This window comes from Thermobia domestica, chromosome 11 (assembly GCF_964235325.1).
Source record: "Thermobia domestica chromosome 11, izTheDome1.hap1.1, whole genome shotgun sequence".
NCBI classification, from domain to species: domain Eukaryota; kingdom Metazoa; phylum Arthropoda; class Insecta; order Zygentoma; family Lepismatidae; genus Thermobia; species Thermobia domestica.
This window is the reverse complement of record NC_137464.1, coordinates 239,573,895-239,586,047: the sequence shown is the minus strand read 5'-3', so window position 1 is coordinate 239,586,047 and position 12,153 is coordinate 239,573,895. Positions and strand designations below refer to the sequence as shown.

At 38.1% G+C, this 12,153-nt stretch overlaps 1 protein-coding gene across 3 annotated transcripts in view; it reads left to right on the top strand.

Moving 5' to 3' along the window:
* Nucleotides 1–12,153, top strand: part of LOC145663789 (uncharacterized) — a 71,849-nt gene that overhangs the window by 33,074 nt on the left and 26,622 nt on the right. Inside the window, exon 3 of one of the 3 annotated variants that reach the window (XM_081729875.1) lies at nucleotides 6,871–6,979. The exons of the other annotated variants lie outside the window; for them this stretch is intronic. Within the exon in view, the coding sequence (XP_081586001.1) occupies nucleotides 6,871–6,979 (109 nt within the window). The remainder of the gene's footprint in view (nucleotides 1–6,870; nucleotides 6,980–12,153) is intronic. 3 annotated transcript variants of the gene reach the window in all.

Here is a 12,153-nt window from a genome sequence, read left to right as displayed (position 1 = left end):
CACTTTTGCCATTGTGTGAAAACAATGTGAGAAATTAAAATATTACAGAAATCCCCCCTCCCCCTTCTTTAAAAGTGTAATTTTTGAAGATGCTGGAACAAGTTTGACAAGAAGTTTATCTAACAAGTGTCAACATCTTAATTTGATGAGATTATGAAATATCCTATTTTTGGCACTAATTTTGAGCCCTCTCTTCCCCTTTGAGATACAAATTTTAATTTAAGCGACATGATAAAATCCTCGTTTGTTGTAGATAATGTTCCAAGATTCATTGCGAACGGTTCAGCCTTTGTCCCATGAGCCAGACACAATCGTTTGAGCGTCTTTGAGATCATTTTTTTTATTTTCGACCTTCAATAAACTGTCCTTACTTTTGGTAGTACGAAGAAAATATTTTTCTTTAAAAAAAAAAATCACTTTTCGACTCGTAAAAACTAATGAAAGATATACCTGTAGATAGATCCGTCGAAATCTCAAATTCCATTTGCTTAAACAATCACTAATAGTATTGCTAACGTGTGCCTTAAGAAAGTAGGTTAACGACGTACAGAATGTAGCTAAAAATAGATAAACTTTTCTAAAATTTGGACTAAATCTAGGTTAATGACAAATAAATAGTAGCTAAAAATAGATATTTTTTATCAAAGTTCGATTAAATCTAGGTTAATGACGCACAGAAAACAGCTAAAAATAGATAAACTTTTCTTAAAATTCGGCTAAATCTATAGGTAACCTAATCTAACAATACAGTAAGGGAAACATTTCCTACCTCCAGTGTACTAACTTAAGACATAGCTACTTTAATGTTCTTCCATAGGTTCTGAAAACAAATCTTTAACATTTCATTTTTTAAAATATTTAAATACGTTTTGGTCCGTCAATAATAAAAAAATACTAATTAATTAAATCTGTGGCCTATAGAACCCGGAGGTTCAATGTCACGCTCACAAAAGTTCTCCACTGATTTCTATTTTTAGCCAACTGAATCCAGTTTCTACTTTGTATTTCTATTTCTGCGAGATCCATCTTAATATTGTCCTCCGATCTGCGTCTAGGTCTTCCTAATGGTCGTTTTTCGATTGGATTGCCAGTCAAAACTTTGAAAGTGTTCCTACTTTTTCTCATTCTTGCTACATGACCTGCCCACCTGAGCCTCGTAGACTTGATAACGTTAACAATGTTTAGTAAACGGTATAAATTAATTATGTAGTCCCTCGTTATGAAGTTTCCGACACTCCCTATTCCCGTTTCTCTTGGTTCCGAATATTCGTCTTAGGATTTTATTCTCAAATACTTTCAGTCTGCGTTCTTCCCTTAAAAGTACTAACAACACTTATTTTTGTCCTTATTTACAATTCTTTCGGTAATATTTTGGTGTCATTATTGATCTAACACAAGATTAAAAATTCAGAGCTCAGGGTGAAAGAAATGGATACAAACCATACTATGGTTAATTTACAAAGCGTTGAATTTAATAATTATAAGACAAGTTTTTGGATTTGCTGTGAGACAGTGATGTGTGTTTGAAAATGACAGGAAGCTAACCAAGAAAGTTCTACGCTTTTTGTGGAGGTCTGTGTTCCATTGGCCCTCACATCGTGAGCTTAATGCGAACGGAGATAAGGCGAAGGTCAGTTGTTGGTGTGGGTGTATCCAACATACTCCCTGGTTGTGGCAGTTCAGTTATACCGTGAACTTGCTTAAGGACAGAGTGAACATAGGACCTCCACATAGCGTCATAAGGGCGTGTATGCTGTACGAGTTGAAACGGCTCAAACGCCGCTGCAGCGGAGCTTTAAGATATGCCAGGTCTTTGGAGAGAGTGTCTTGACTACGCGGACACTGTAGCGATGGTTTAACAAGTTAAATGACAGTGAGGAAACACTCGAAGATGCACCACGTGCCGGAAGACCAACACATGTACAAAATGAATATTTTCAGGCAGCAATTGAGGCGAACAGTGGCCAGACATGTGAGGAACTGGGATTACAATTCAGTGTGAGTGAAGAAACCATTCGGCAGCACCGACATCAACTTGGGAAGCACTACAGGTTGGGTCGATGGGTCTCACATGATTTGACTCCGGGCCAGAAGGGAATGCGAGCAGACAGACACTTGTGTTTCTTTGCTGTCTCGTCTGAGGAAGGTGCCATTTCTGGACAGGGTGTTGACATGTAATGAGAAGTGGGTCCTGTACGTAGCTCCGCGGACCGTAATCATCATTAGCATCCCATGAACCGGTTCCAAAACAGCTAAAACCAGCACTACACCAGAAGAGGATCCTGCTGTGTGTTTAGTGGACTGCTCGCGGCATCGTGCACCAGAAACTGTTATTAGCTGGTCAGAGCATCAATGCAACTGTCTCTGTCGGCAGTTGAGCCATGTTCTAAAAAAACTCAAAACTTTGGATCCAGCACTTTTGAATCGCAAAGGGGTCCTTCTGTTACAGAACAACGCTAAGCCTCACGTTGCTAGGATGACCTGGAACTCCATTCTACGCGTTGGATGGGAAACACTATTGTATCCACCATACTCCTCGGACATTGCACCCTCCGATTATCACCTGTTCAATTCCCTGGACAATCACCTTAGAGGACGCCAGTTCAAATCCCTAGTAGAGGTGAAAAATGCACTTGATACCTCCTTCGCTTCACGGCTCACCAAGCTCTACCGCGATGGAATCCATGGCCTTCCAGAACCTTGGCAGAAGGTCGTCGATGCTGATGAGGACTATTTTTGATCTTTCATATACGTCTTAAGTGACATATCGACGTTCGAAGGTGGTGACTGAAAAAGCGACAGAACTTTCTTGGTTACCTTATACAAGACGTGATGTGGCAACTAATGCTGCTGTAAGCAGAAGGATGACCGAGAAACAGTAAACCATACTTCATTTCAATTCATACATTTTTGAAAGAAATTTTCATTGAAAAAGAGATTCAGCTGATGCTAAGAACAAAAGCCTAGAAATCGGCCATTACTGATGAGGAATTGGCCCAAAATTGCTAAGAAGTAACCGACAGTTTAATTAAGTAATGAGCGTGAGAAAATTACTAGATTTATCTATAAAGTGACTAAATTGTCAGTGTTGTCAACTAGCTTACTCAAAATTCGTGAAAAAAAAATATAAAAATTCCACGACAAAATCCACTTGAAAATATCCCTAGAATCTTCCTAAGAAATGTAGATAGAATTTTGATCTGTGAAGTCATAAAACCATAAAAATTAAAACCAGAACTCATTGCTAATGTATAATTTATGAAGGTTGAGTAATCTGTTCTTGTCATTTCATCCACGGCCGTATTTAACACATTTCCCATCCCAGACAGTTAAAAGTTAATAAAATTACGGTTCATTTGATTCCTTGCCAATATATTATTCAAGTCCTTATGCCTAATTATGCAACTTGCGAACCTGATAAACTTAAGAGTAGAAAACTTAGTATGCGTGGGCAAGGGCGCCCATGTTGTGGTTTCCAAGGGGGGGCAAGTATAAGCGACGTTTCAAAAATAGTTTCAAATTTTGCTGTAACTAATGTAAAAATTCTATTGGATTTTAGATATTCTGAAGTACAATTTCCTCTAGGGGGGGGGCAAGCACCCCACCTTGCCCCCCTGATGGGAGCCCTTGTGCGTGGGTTTTCCCCTAAGTTCTTCCGATTTCGCTCACTTTCTTTATTCTACTATTACCAAACAATGCATTATCACCGTCTCTATTAGCTTAGATGGATAAACTGGTGCATAGTACGCCAGTGCTATTTCACATTTTGCAGGGCGGGATGCAAGATGCTTGGACATTACTGCTGTTTCACGTTTTTCATTAGTATATTAGTATAGAACTGATTAGTAAATACGTATTTCTAAAACTCAGGGAAGAACCTTTCGTGGCTCCATATGGATTAGGAAGTAAGATTAGGAATTTGATTTCTGGATTTTCGGCATCTATGGCCATGTTAGACCTTTGTGTATGAGGGAAGACGCCCCTCGGCGATCACACTATCTAAAGAAAGGGAAGGAAGGGAGCTGTCTGAGACTTGTATGTTAGGTACCATCTCAGTAATTGCCTGGTGTAACTGACGAAAACCCAGGAAAACGTCATTCAAAATGATTGGCTTGAAAAAGCTTTTACACTTTTTTGACCGAGTGTTGCCACTGGGAAATCGAAACCGGGACCGGTTTCCGGCATATGGTTTGGATTCCACTTCTTGATGTAAATTCACGTCTCATCTTGTCTCGGTGCTTGAAGGTGAGGCTAAACTCTCATCCAACCAACCAATCAAAATCAGGAGGTAATTGCTCCATGCCCTTCCGAAATGACTGACGCCCCTGCTATTGTAAAAAACTCCGGATTTAGAGGAAAGCTTTAACATTGGAAACACTGCTCGAAAGTGATACCACTTATCGCCCCCAGAAAGCAGAAAGGTGCTAAGCGCCCATTTTCCTTGATTTCCAACTAACAGTAAGTGGATATTCTGACTACCCATTTCATGTTTAATGTTGTGCAGAAAGGAGACAAGTGGCAGGAGACAATATGAAAGGTATGCAGTGAAAACTGAATTCTAGAAGAAAGAAAGAATCGAAATTAATTCGTGTTTCATTCGTTTAAATTCATCATCTGAGAAATTTGCATTTTGGCGCGTAGCAACTTTCTTCTTTCTGGGGACGTTATCATCACATAATAATGTTTAGCAAAACCGCAATAACTTCACTAGACAAACCTTATTATAAAAAGCAAGACGCCTCAGTCTATTAGTCACGATCCGAATAGTTCACAAATAGGCTAATGATTGTCGCTAGTTATGTTCTCTCCTACCTGACACCAAGATCAGTTAACATGCAAACAATTTCCAAACCGGCCGAAGGCTTGGGAGAACAACAAGTTAAGTTTTCATAATATTCATTTTCAGTGGCGTATTTAAGGGGGGACTTCCGGGCTTAGGCCCCTTTCCGAAATTCTATTTACTATATTAAAATAAATGAAATCTCTTGCAGAATTTTCACATTTCTAGGAATAAATTTAGCAAAAACCCCCTTTAACAAAATTCTAAATACGCCACTGAATCATTTTATTTTCTTGTCTGTCGACCGGTATAAAAGCAAAAACGGTTATTAAAAATATCGAAAAGTTGTTTATTTGCACTCGATTCAGCATCCCGAGAACAGGTTCTATCTCTTTATTCAAAGCGGAAATGGTATAAATCAACCATTTCCACTTTTAACATTTATCTCCAAAAACATAAACGGTAATAGAACGTGAAAAGAAATATTTTTAAAGTCCATTCAGCATCTCAGGAGAACATATCAACACCGTCCGCAATACTCTACCGAAACCGGAAGTGGTTGGAATTTACTACTACTTCCGGTTTCAATATTGATTTCCATAGAGCAAAAACGAGAAGTTTTTTTTTTTCAATCCATTCAGCGTCTCAAGAGTATGTTACATCTCCTCCGCTAATCTTCTATTTAAATAGAAATTATACATTTCTGGTTTCAACCGTTGATCCCCAAGATTTAAAAAAAAAAACAGCAAACAAATATCGAGAAGCTGTTTTTTCTGCAATAGATTCAGCGTCCCAGAAATAAGTTCCACTTTCTCCATTAATCCTCTATTCAAACCGGAAATTGTAGAAATAAACCATTTCCGGTGTTAACGTTGATCCAGATCAAACAGAAACGGTAATAGGTAGCGACAAGTTTTTTTTTTTTAAATCGATTCAACTTTTCAAGAGAATCTTCCATCACCATCCACAAAATTCTACCAAAACGGGAAATGGTTGAAATTTACTACTTCCGGTTTCAGTACTGATTTCCATAGAGCAAAAACACTAGGATATGTAAAGCTGTTTTTTTTGCAATCGATTCAGTAACCACAAAACACGTCTATCTCGTTCATTAACCCTCTATTCAAACCGGAAGTGGCAGAAATCAACCATTTCCGGTTTCAATGTTTAGCATCATGGAACAAGAGCAGTAATAGATAGCGACAAGTGATTTTTAACAATCGATTCAGTGTCTCAAAACAACATATCGTCACTACCCGCAACACTCTGCTTAAGCCGGAAATGGCTCGAATTTACTTCTGGTTTCAGTTCAAATTTACAAATACTTCCGGTTTCAATACTTATATTCGTAAAGCGAAGACGCAAAGAAATTTCAAAAAGACGCTTTTTAACAACAATCCACGTCCCAAGAATGAATTTTGTCTTGATTTTTTCCTATCTGTTGAAACCGGAAATGATGAAAATCTATGATTTTTCGGTTACAACAGTAATAGCATAATGGACGAAACGGAAATAGATAAAGATAAGCATTTTTTTTACATGGATTCAGTACCGCAAGAATATGTTTCCTCTGATTTTATTGCCTTACTAGCTGAAATACCCATTCTTCGCATGGGTCAGATAAAATAGCTATGTAAACAAACTGAACATACGAAAGAAAAAAATATTGGCCATTTTGGATTATTTTTACATGACTTGGTACCCCCCCCCTAGATGACCCCAATGTAAACAGGCAAAACAGAAAGAGATAGTGGATAATGGCTTTTTGGTTTGGATTCAGCACCGCAAGAATATGTTTCACCTCTGATATTATTCCTTTGTTAGAACAGGATGTGATAAGACATCAATTAGCACTTTCAATTTCAATAGCAATAACCAAAAAAAGGAAAATATAGCGAGTAATGAGTTTTTGGTTTGGATTCAGCGTCCGAGGAACAGATTCTATCTTTGATCTTATTAATCTATTGCAACCAATAGCTATAGATATATTACTTGAAGTTTGAGTAGGCTTATTAAATTCGCATGGTTTGGAAGTCTACTGTAGTTTCGCACTGTAAAACGAAATTCATTTCTTATTATTTACTTTTCAGTTGCGAGAAAGGATTGAAATTTTGCAACTTAGAAATATGAAGATGCGTCGGCACTACTTCAAATTTCTCAATGCTCTTCCAGCCGCTACACGGACACACATAACAAGAAGTATAATTCTCGTACAATGTTGCTGAAAAGTCTCGGAACGTACGAGGTATAACAGTATTAGGTATTTTTTTTTCCGCTTAACACACTTCCATGCACAAGAATGAGTGTTTCCAAAGATATTTGGCAAATAAAGTCGATTCAAGTCGGGTGAATTCGCAGCCCATTTCACAGCACCTCTGCAATCAAACCAAGTATCTAAAGAAATGGCCCTCAAACTATCGCTCATCTCGAGAGTCAGATTCAAAATGACTTTTTAAATCGCGAGATTTTGTTGCTATATTCTCCAATTAGGAATAGGTTTGTGACGTAACATGGCATTTTGGAATCTTAAGAGACAGTTTTATGACTGAGGTCTTTGTGAACATGTGGATCGATTTTTAGAAAACATTCTACACGAATATTTCTTTTTTAAGGGTACGTGTTGGTTCTAGTTTCTCAGAGATGCTCCTGCAAGGCAGTATTCTTAGTTTTACACTTTACTATCGTCATTAAACAAGAATTCTATCGCAGATGCAGCCTGCCTGCGGTCTACTCTACATTAACGGTCTTACTTTCTGTTGCTCCCGTTCCTTTAAGGCATCAGCTAGGATTACCTCGCCTTGTTCACTGGTCGAACGATACAGGTTTTATTTTCCCACTGCAGTGTGTGTACTTAGTCGATAGAGCATTTAGTTTGTCGATCTGCATCTGTCTCTCGGTAGCAATATCAGATACAGTGTGATGTGATTTCTGTTTCTGATATTTGTCCGCCGCTTAACTGGGGCATCACATGTCCATAATCTAAAATATCTTGACTCGGGGATTGAGGTAGAGGAGGGCGGGACTAGCTGTGTCAATTTTTTACTTATAACATTCTAACTTCTTAACAAAATTTATTTCTAAAATAGTTACACTTGCTTACTAAAGCTTAGACCTTCCGGCATCCGCCAAACATAAAAACTCTCGGGATTAACATAATCGTTTTACAGTAAATTATTTTCATACACAACCATATCATTTGACACAATGTGTCACCTCTATGGGGCAAGTAGTGACACACATGGGGCAGATAGTGACAACATTTATAAAACATTGATATTAGTACATACCAGGGGCGGATCCAGGGGGGGGGCGATCGGGGCGATTGCCCCCCCCCAGAAGAGGATAAGTTTCTTATTTTATATATATAAATAAAACATATTCCAAAGTTTTGTGCCCTGAAAAGTAGCAGTATGACAACCCACCGCCCCCCCCCCAGAAGTCGGTCCTGGATCCGCCCCTGGTACATACCACTGTAATATACTATTTATTGAAAGAAAATCTGTTTGTTCCAAATAACAATGTAAACCTGATGAATACTTTCCAAAGAACACCTCAAAAAAGTGGATGTAACAGTGTAAACTGACTATTCTTCAAAAGTTGAATATTGACTTTTAAAAGAAAAACTAAATCCAACTACAATTTAGTATACAAGTTAAAATGCAGAATTTATAATGATTGTGTGAATAACATAAGCTTTAAAAAAAATAATACCTTAAGGACATATTATTATGAAACCTTGTCTTTCAAAAACTACTAATGTACAGGCTGATTTTAGGCAAACTGAGCCAGGCCAATGAAAACTTAATCTTAATTTAAGCATCAGACTGGCAATTAAGGCAAACATAATAGAGATCGTTATTTGTGCAGTTCACATGAGCCCACTTTTTACAATCCAAGCATTGAACCCATTCATCTCCATGTACTGATTTGCTGAAAGGTTAAAATATCGTGAACTCGTGAACTAAGCAAAAACAGTCATCATCTTCAGAAGACTCGGAGTTATCTAATACAAGGTTTCTTCTGCCTTGTTCTTCTCCACTGCCCGTAGTTTCAAACAGTCTTTTAAACCCTTACTTTAATTCTGTTTTCTTTATTTAATTGTTCTTGTCTAAACTTCTTAGTTCACGAGGACCAATCTGTAAATATCTTGGAGGCTGACAGTGCATAATCATTCAACCCTTTTCCTTCAGGTTCTGAGAAAAATATATGTATTCCATAGCGACAGCATCATTTCGGTGTTCTTCTTCTTCATATATCTAAGCAGGGACATTCTATTTACACGGATGATTTCTTGTGCTTTACGTAATCTGCATGCACCTGATACCACTTCCTTCGCAGTTTTTTCATAGTTCTCTACAGTTGATTTAGCTCTCTTTATTTTCTGTTTATAATTACGAACCACCTCTGAAAATGAAACAAAAATCGAACATAAGTTCACAGTTGGGGTAAGTTGTGACAATGTCACAACATATCCCATGTCACGTGTCACAACTAGCCCCACTCCTCCCTTTCTTTGTTTCACAATGTGATGAACTAAAACAACAACGTGTTGCTTCCAACACATCATATGAACTAATGCAAGAAACACTATTGCCTAAAGATATAATAACTATTTTAACTTACCTCGCCATAAGCTTCAACTGACACTGTTTCAAAGCATTCCCTAAATTTTACTTTTGTGCACTAAAAACACTAAATTTACTGTAATATCAACGTGCTACGATGTGTTGCCTCCAACTTCACCTCGATTACTGCGCACCAAACTCTGAAACTTGCAGTGGCGTCACTCATCGTTGCCACCTCACAGAAGAGAATATATCTGCTTTGTCACTACTTGCCCCTGTCACTACTAGCCTCGCACTCTCCTACTGATTGTATTTTTTGCATACATTTATAGCGTAGTTTAATCCGGTTGAAGATGGACCATGATTGTGTTGTTTATTCGTCTTCCCAGGTCTCTGTTGGAGCAATTAGGTATTGTTTATTGTCTGGGTATACAGGCAGCTACTGGTACTTGTCGCACTAATCCTATAGCTAGTATCTGTGTAGATTCCAACGAACCACCGCACCGTTGCGCTGGCTCATCAAAGGCTATTCCATGTTGACCATACTATCACTTTTATTCGTGCCATCATATCGTCGCATGAAAACCAGAGGAACGTAACTCCAAAAATGAGGTGTTGAAAGCTCTACTTGCACTGTAAAAAATGAGGTGTTGAAACAACACAAAATGACCACCACTTTAGCATGTTACTTGTGTGTTAATTCAGCACCAAGCGCATCGCCTTCTGAGCATATCAAAAATAACTCGTTACTACCTGAGAGAATTTGCATTGGTATTTATCGTTTAATATGAGGAAAGCTTTGCGAAATATATTTGGCACTTGTGCCAAGTAACCAATAATGTTCTATGTTTCCTGCTATTGATCACAATAATATTGTTGTAAACCTGTGAATCGTTTGGCAACAGTTACATGAGCAACAGTTCTGCCATGTTCTCTTCATACGTGCTGAGACACAAGAATAACAGATAAACAAAACAGATGGAAGTACTGCTATCTGTGTAACTGTTGTCAGTTGATTCACAGGTTTACAACAATATTATTATGACCGATTACAGAAAACGTACAATGTTATAAGCCATAAATGCGAAATATATTTCGCAAAGCTTTACTCATACCAAACAGTAAAAAACGATGCGAATACTCACAGTCAGTACCGAGGTACTTTTGATATGCTCTGAAGGCGATATCTTGGTGTTGAATTGACACACAAGTGACACGCTAAAGTGGTAGTCATTTTGTGTTGTTTCAATGCCTCAGTTTTTGTTGTGGGGTGTAAATGGAACGGAACGCTATCTGTTCTCCTTGTCGATCGAAACACAAAGAAACCTCCTAAACCTAAGAAAATGGAGTTGAGTTCCTCTGGTTCTGATTCGACGATATTAAAGCTCTTTGAAGCTTTCAATCTTTAGATCAAAAGTGCCTATAGATTTTGCGCCCATTAGATTTTGAGAGAGGGAACATTTTTTGATAGACAATCTCAGAATCGAACTTAACTTATACTATAGGGGATCTAATGATGTTTTTAAGATCGCTAAATTGAATTAAATTTAACCTACAACGCAAGATCAGGTTTTGTCACACCAACCTCAAGCATTCCCTACGATAGTTCCTTTTTGGAAAGCGGCTGCGGTGGCTCAGTGGTAAAGCATTCACCTTTGGTGCATGGCGTCCCGGGTTCGATCCCAGCTCGTGCCAAGTGAACTTTGTGGTGGACAAACACCGTGTGCGTGGGTTTCGTCGGGGTTGTCCCGTTTCCTCCCACTTTCTTCATTCCACCATTTCATTCATTATTCATCATCACCGTCTCCTTTAGCCTAGCCGGCATAACTGTGGGACGTAAAACTCACAGATTTCATTTTCTTTCTGAAGGGAAAATGGTAAGAAACCCCGTACTTTTCTTACGAAAATAACGGCTTCGGTCACTTCCTTTAACTATGTGATATTTGAATCATCCCATCTGACTGAACGAAAGTCAAATTGAGCATAAAAACCAGAAAGGCCTCCTAAGTCCTCTAATCGAGCCCTCAATTATTAGGGCCACGCAAGTGAGAATGGACACAAGAACTGGAAAAGTCTCGTAAGCCCTCTAAAGGAGCCCTCAATTTAGAACTAAAGTAAGAATGTTCACAACCACTGGAAAGGCCTCCTAAACCCTCTAATTGAGTTCTCAATTATTAGGATCACGCAAGTGAGAATAGGCACAACAACGAGAAAAGCCTCCTAAACCTTTTGATAGAGCCCTTAAGGGTCTTCACTACAGCAAAATTAAACTACCGCTAATTTTAGAGTTTTTCTATAGTATCTTCAAAAGAAATAAAAATATTCCAAAAGCAGAAATGTAGTGAACTAGACAATACGATTTTGCATGTAATACCGTTATCACAACTCATCTATCTGCTTTCGATTTGCAACTGTAGATAGATTTAGTATTTTTTTCGGGTTCTATAAATAGCGGCATACGAAAAGCAGATAGGTGAATTGTGGTAAAGGTATCACATGCAAAATCGTATTGTCTAGTTCACTACGTTTCTGCTTTTCGAATATTTTTATTTGTTTTGAAGATATTACAGAAAAACTAAAATTCGCTCTAGTTTAATTTCGCTGTAGCGAAGACCCTTAACCCTACAATGCATATTGTATCATATTTGATACACAATAAATTATGGCTAGTATTAATGTTCAGGTGTGCTGTGTCACAAATACATATTGTATCATATCTGAATTTCTCCTGAGCACATAATTCACCATATATCCGGTAGATGTCAGGAAAATGTTGCTTCAGTACAGAGAGAAAGAAGTCGTGCGCGT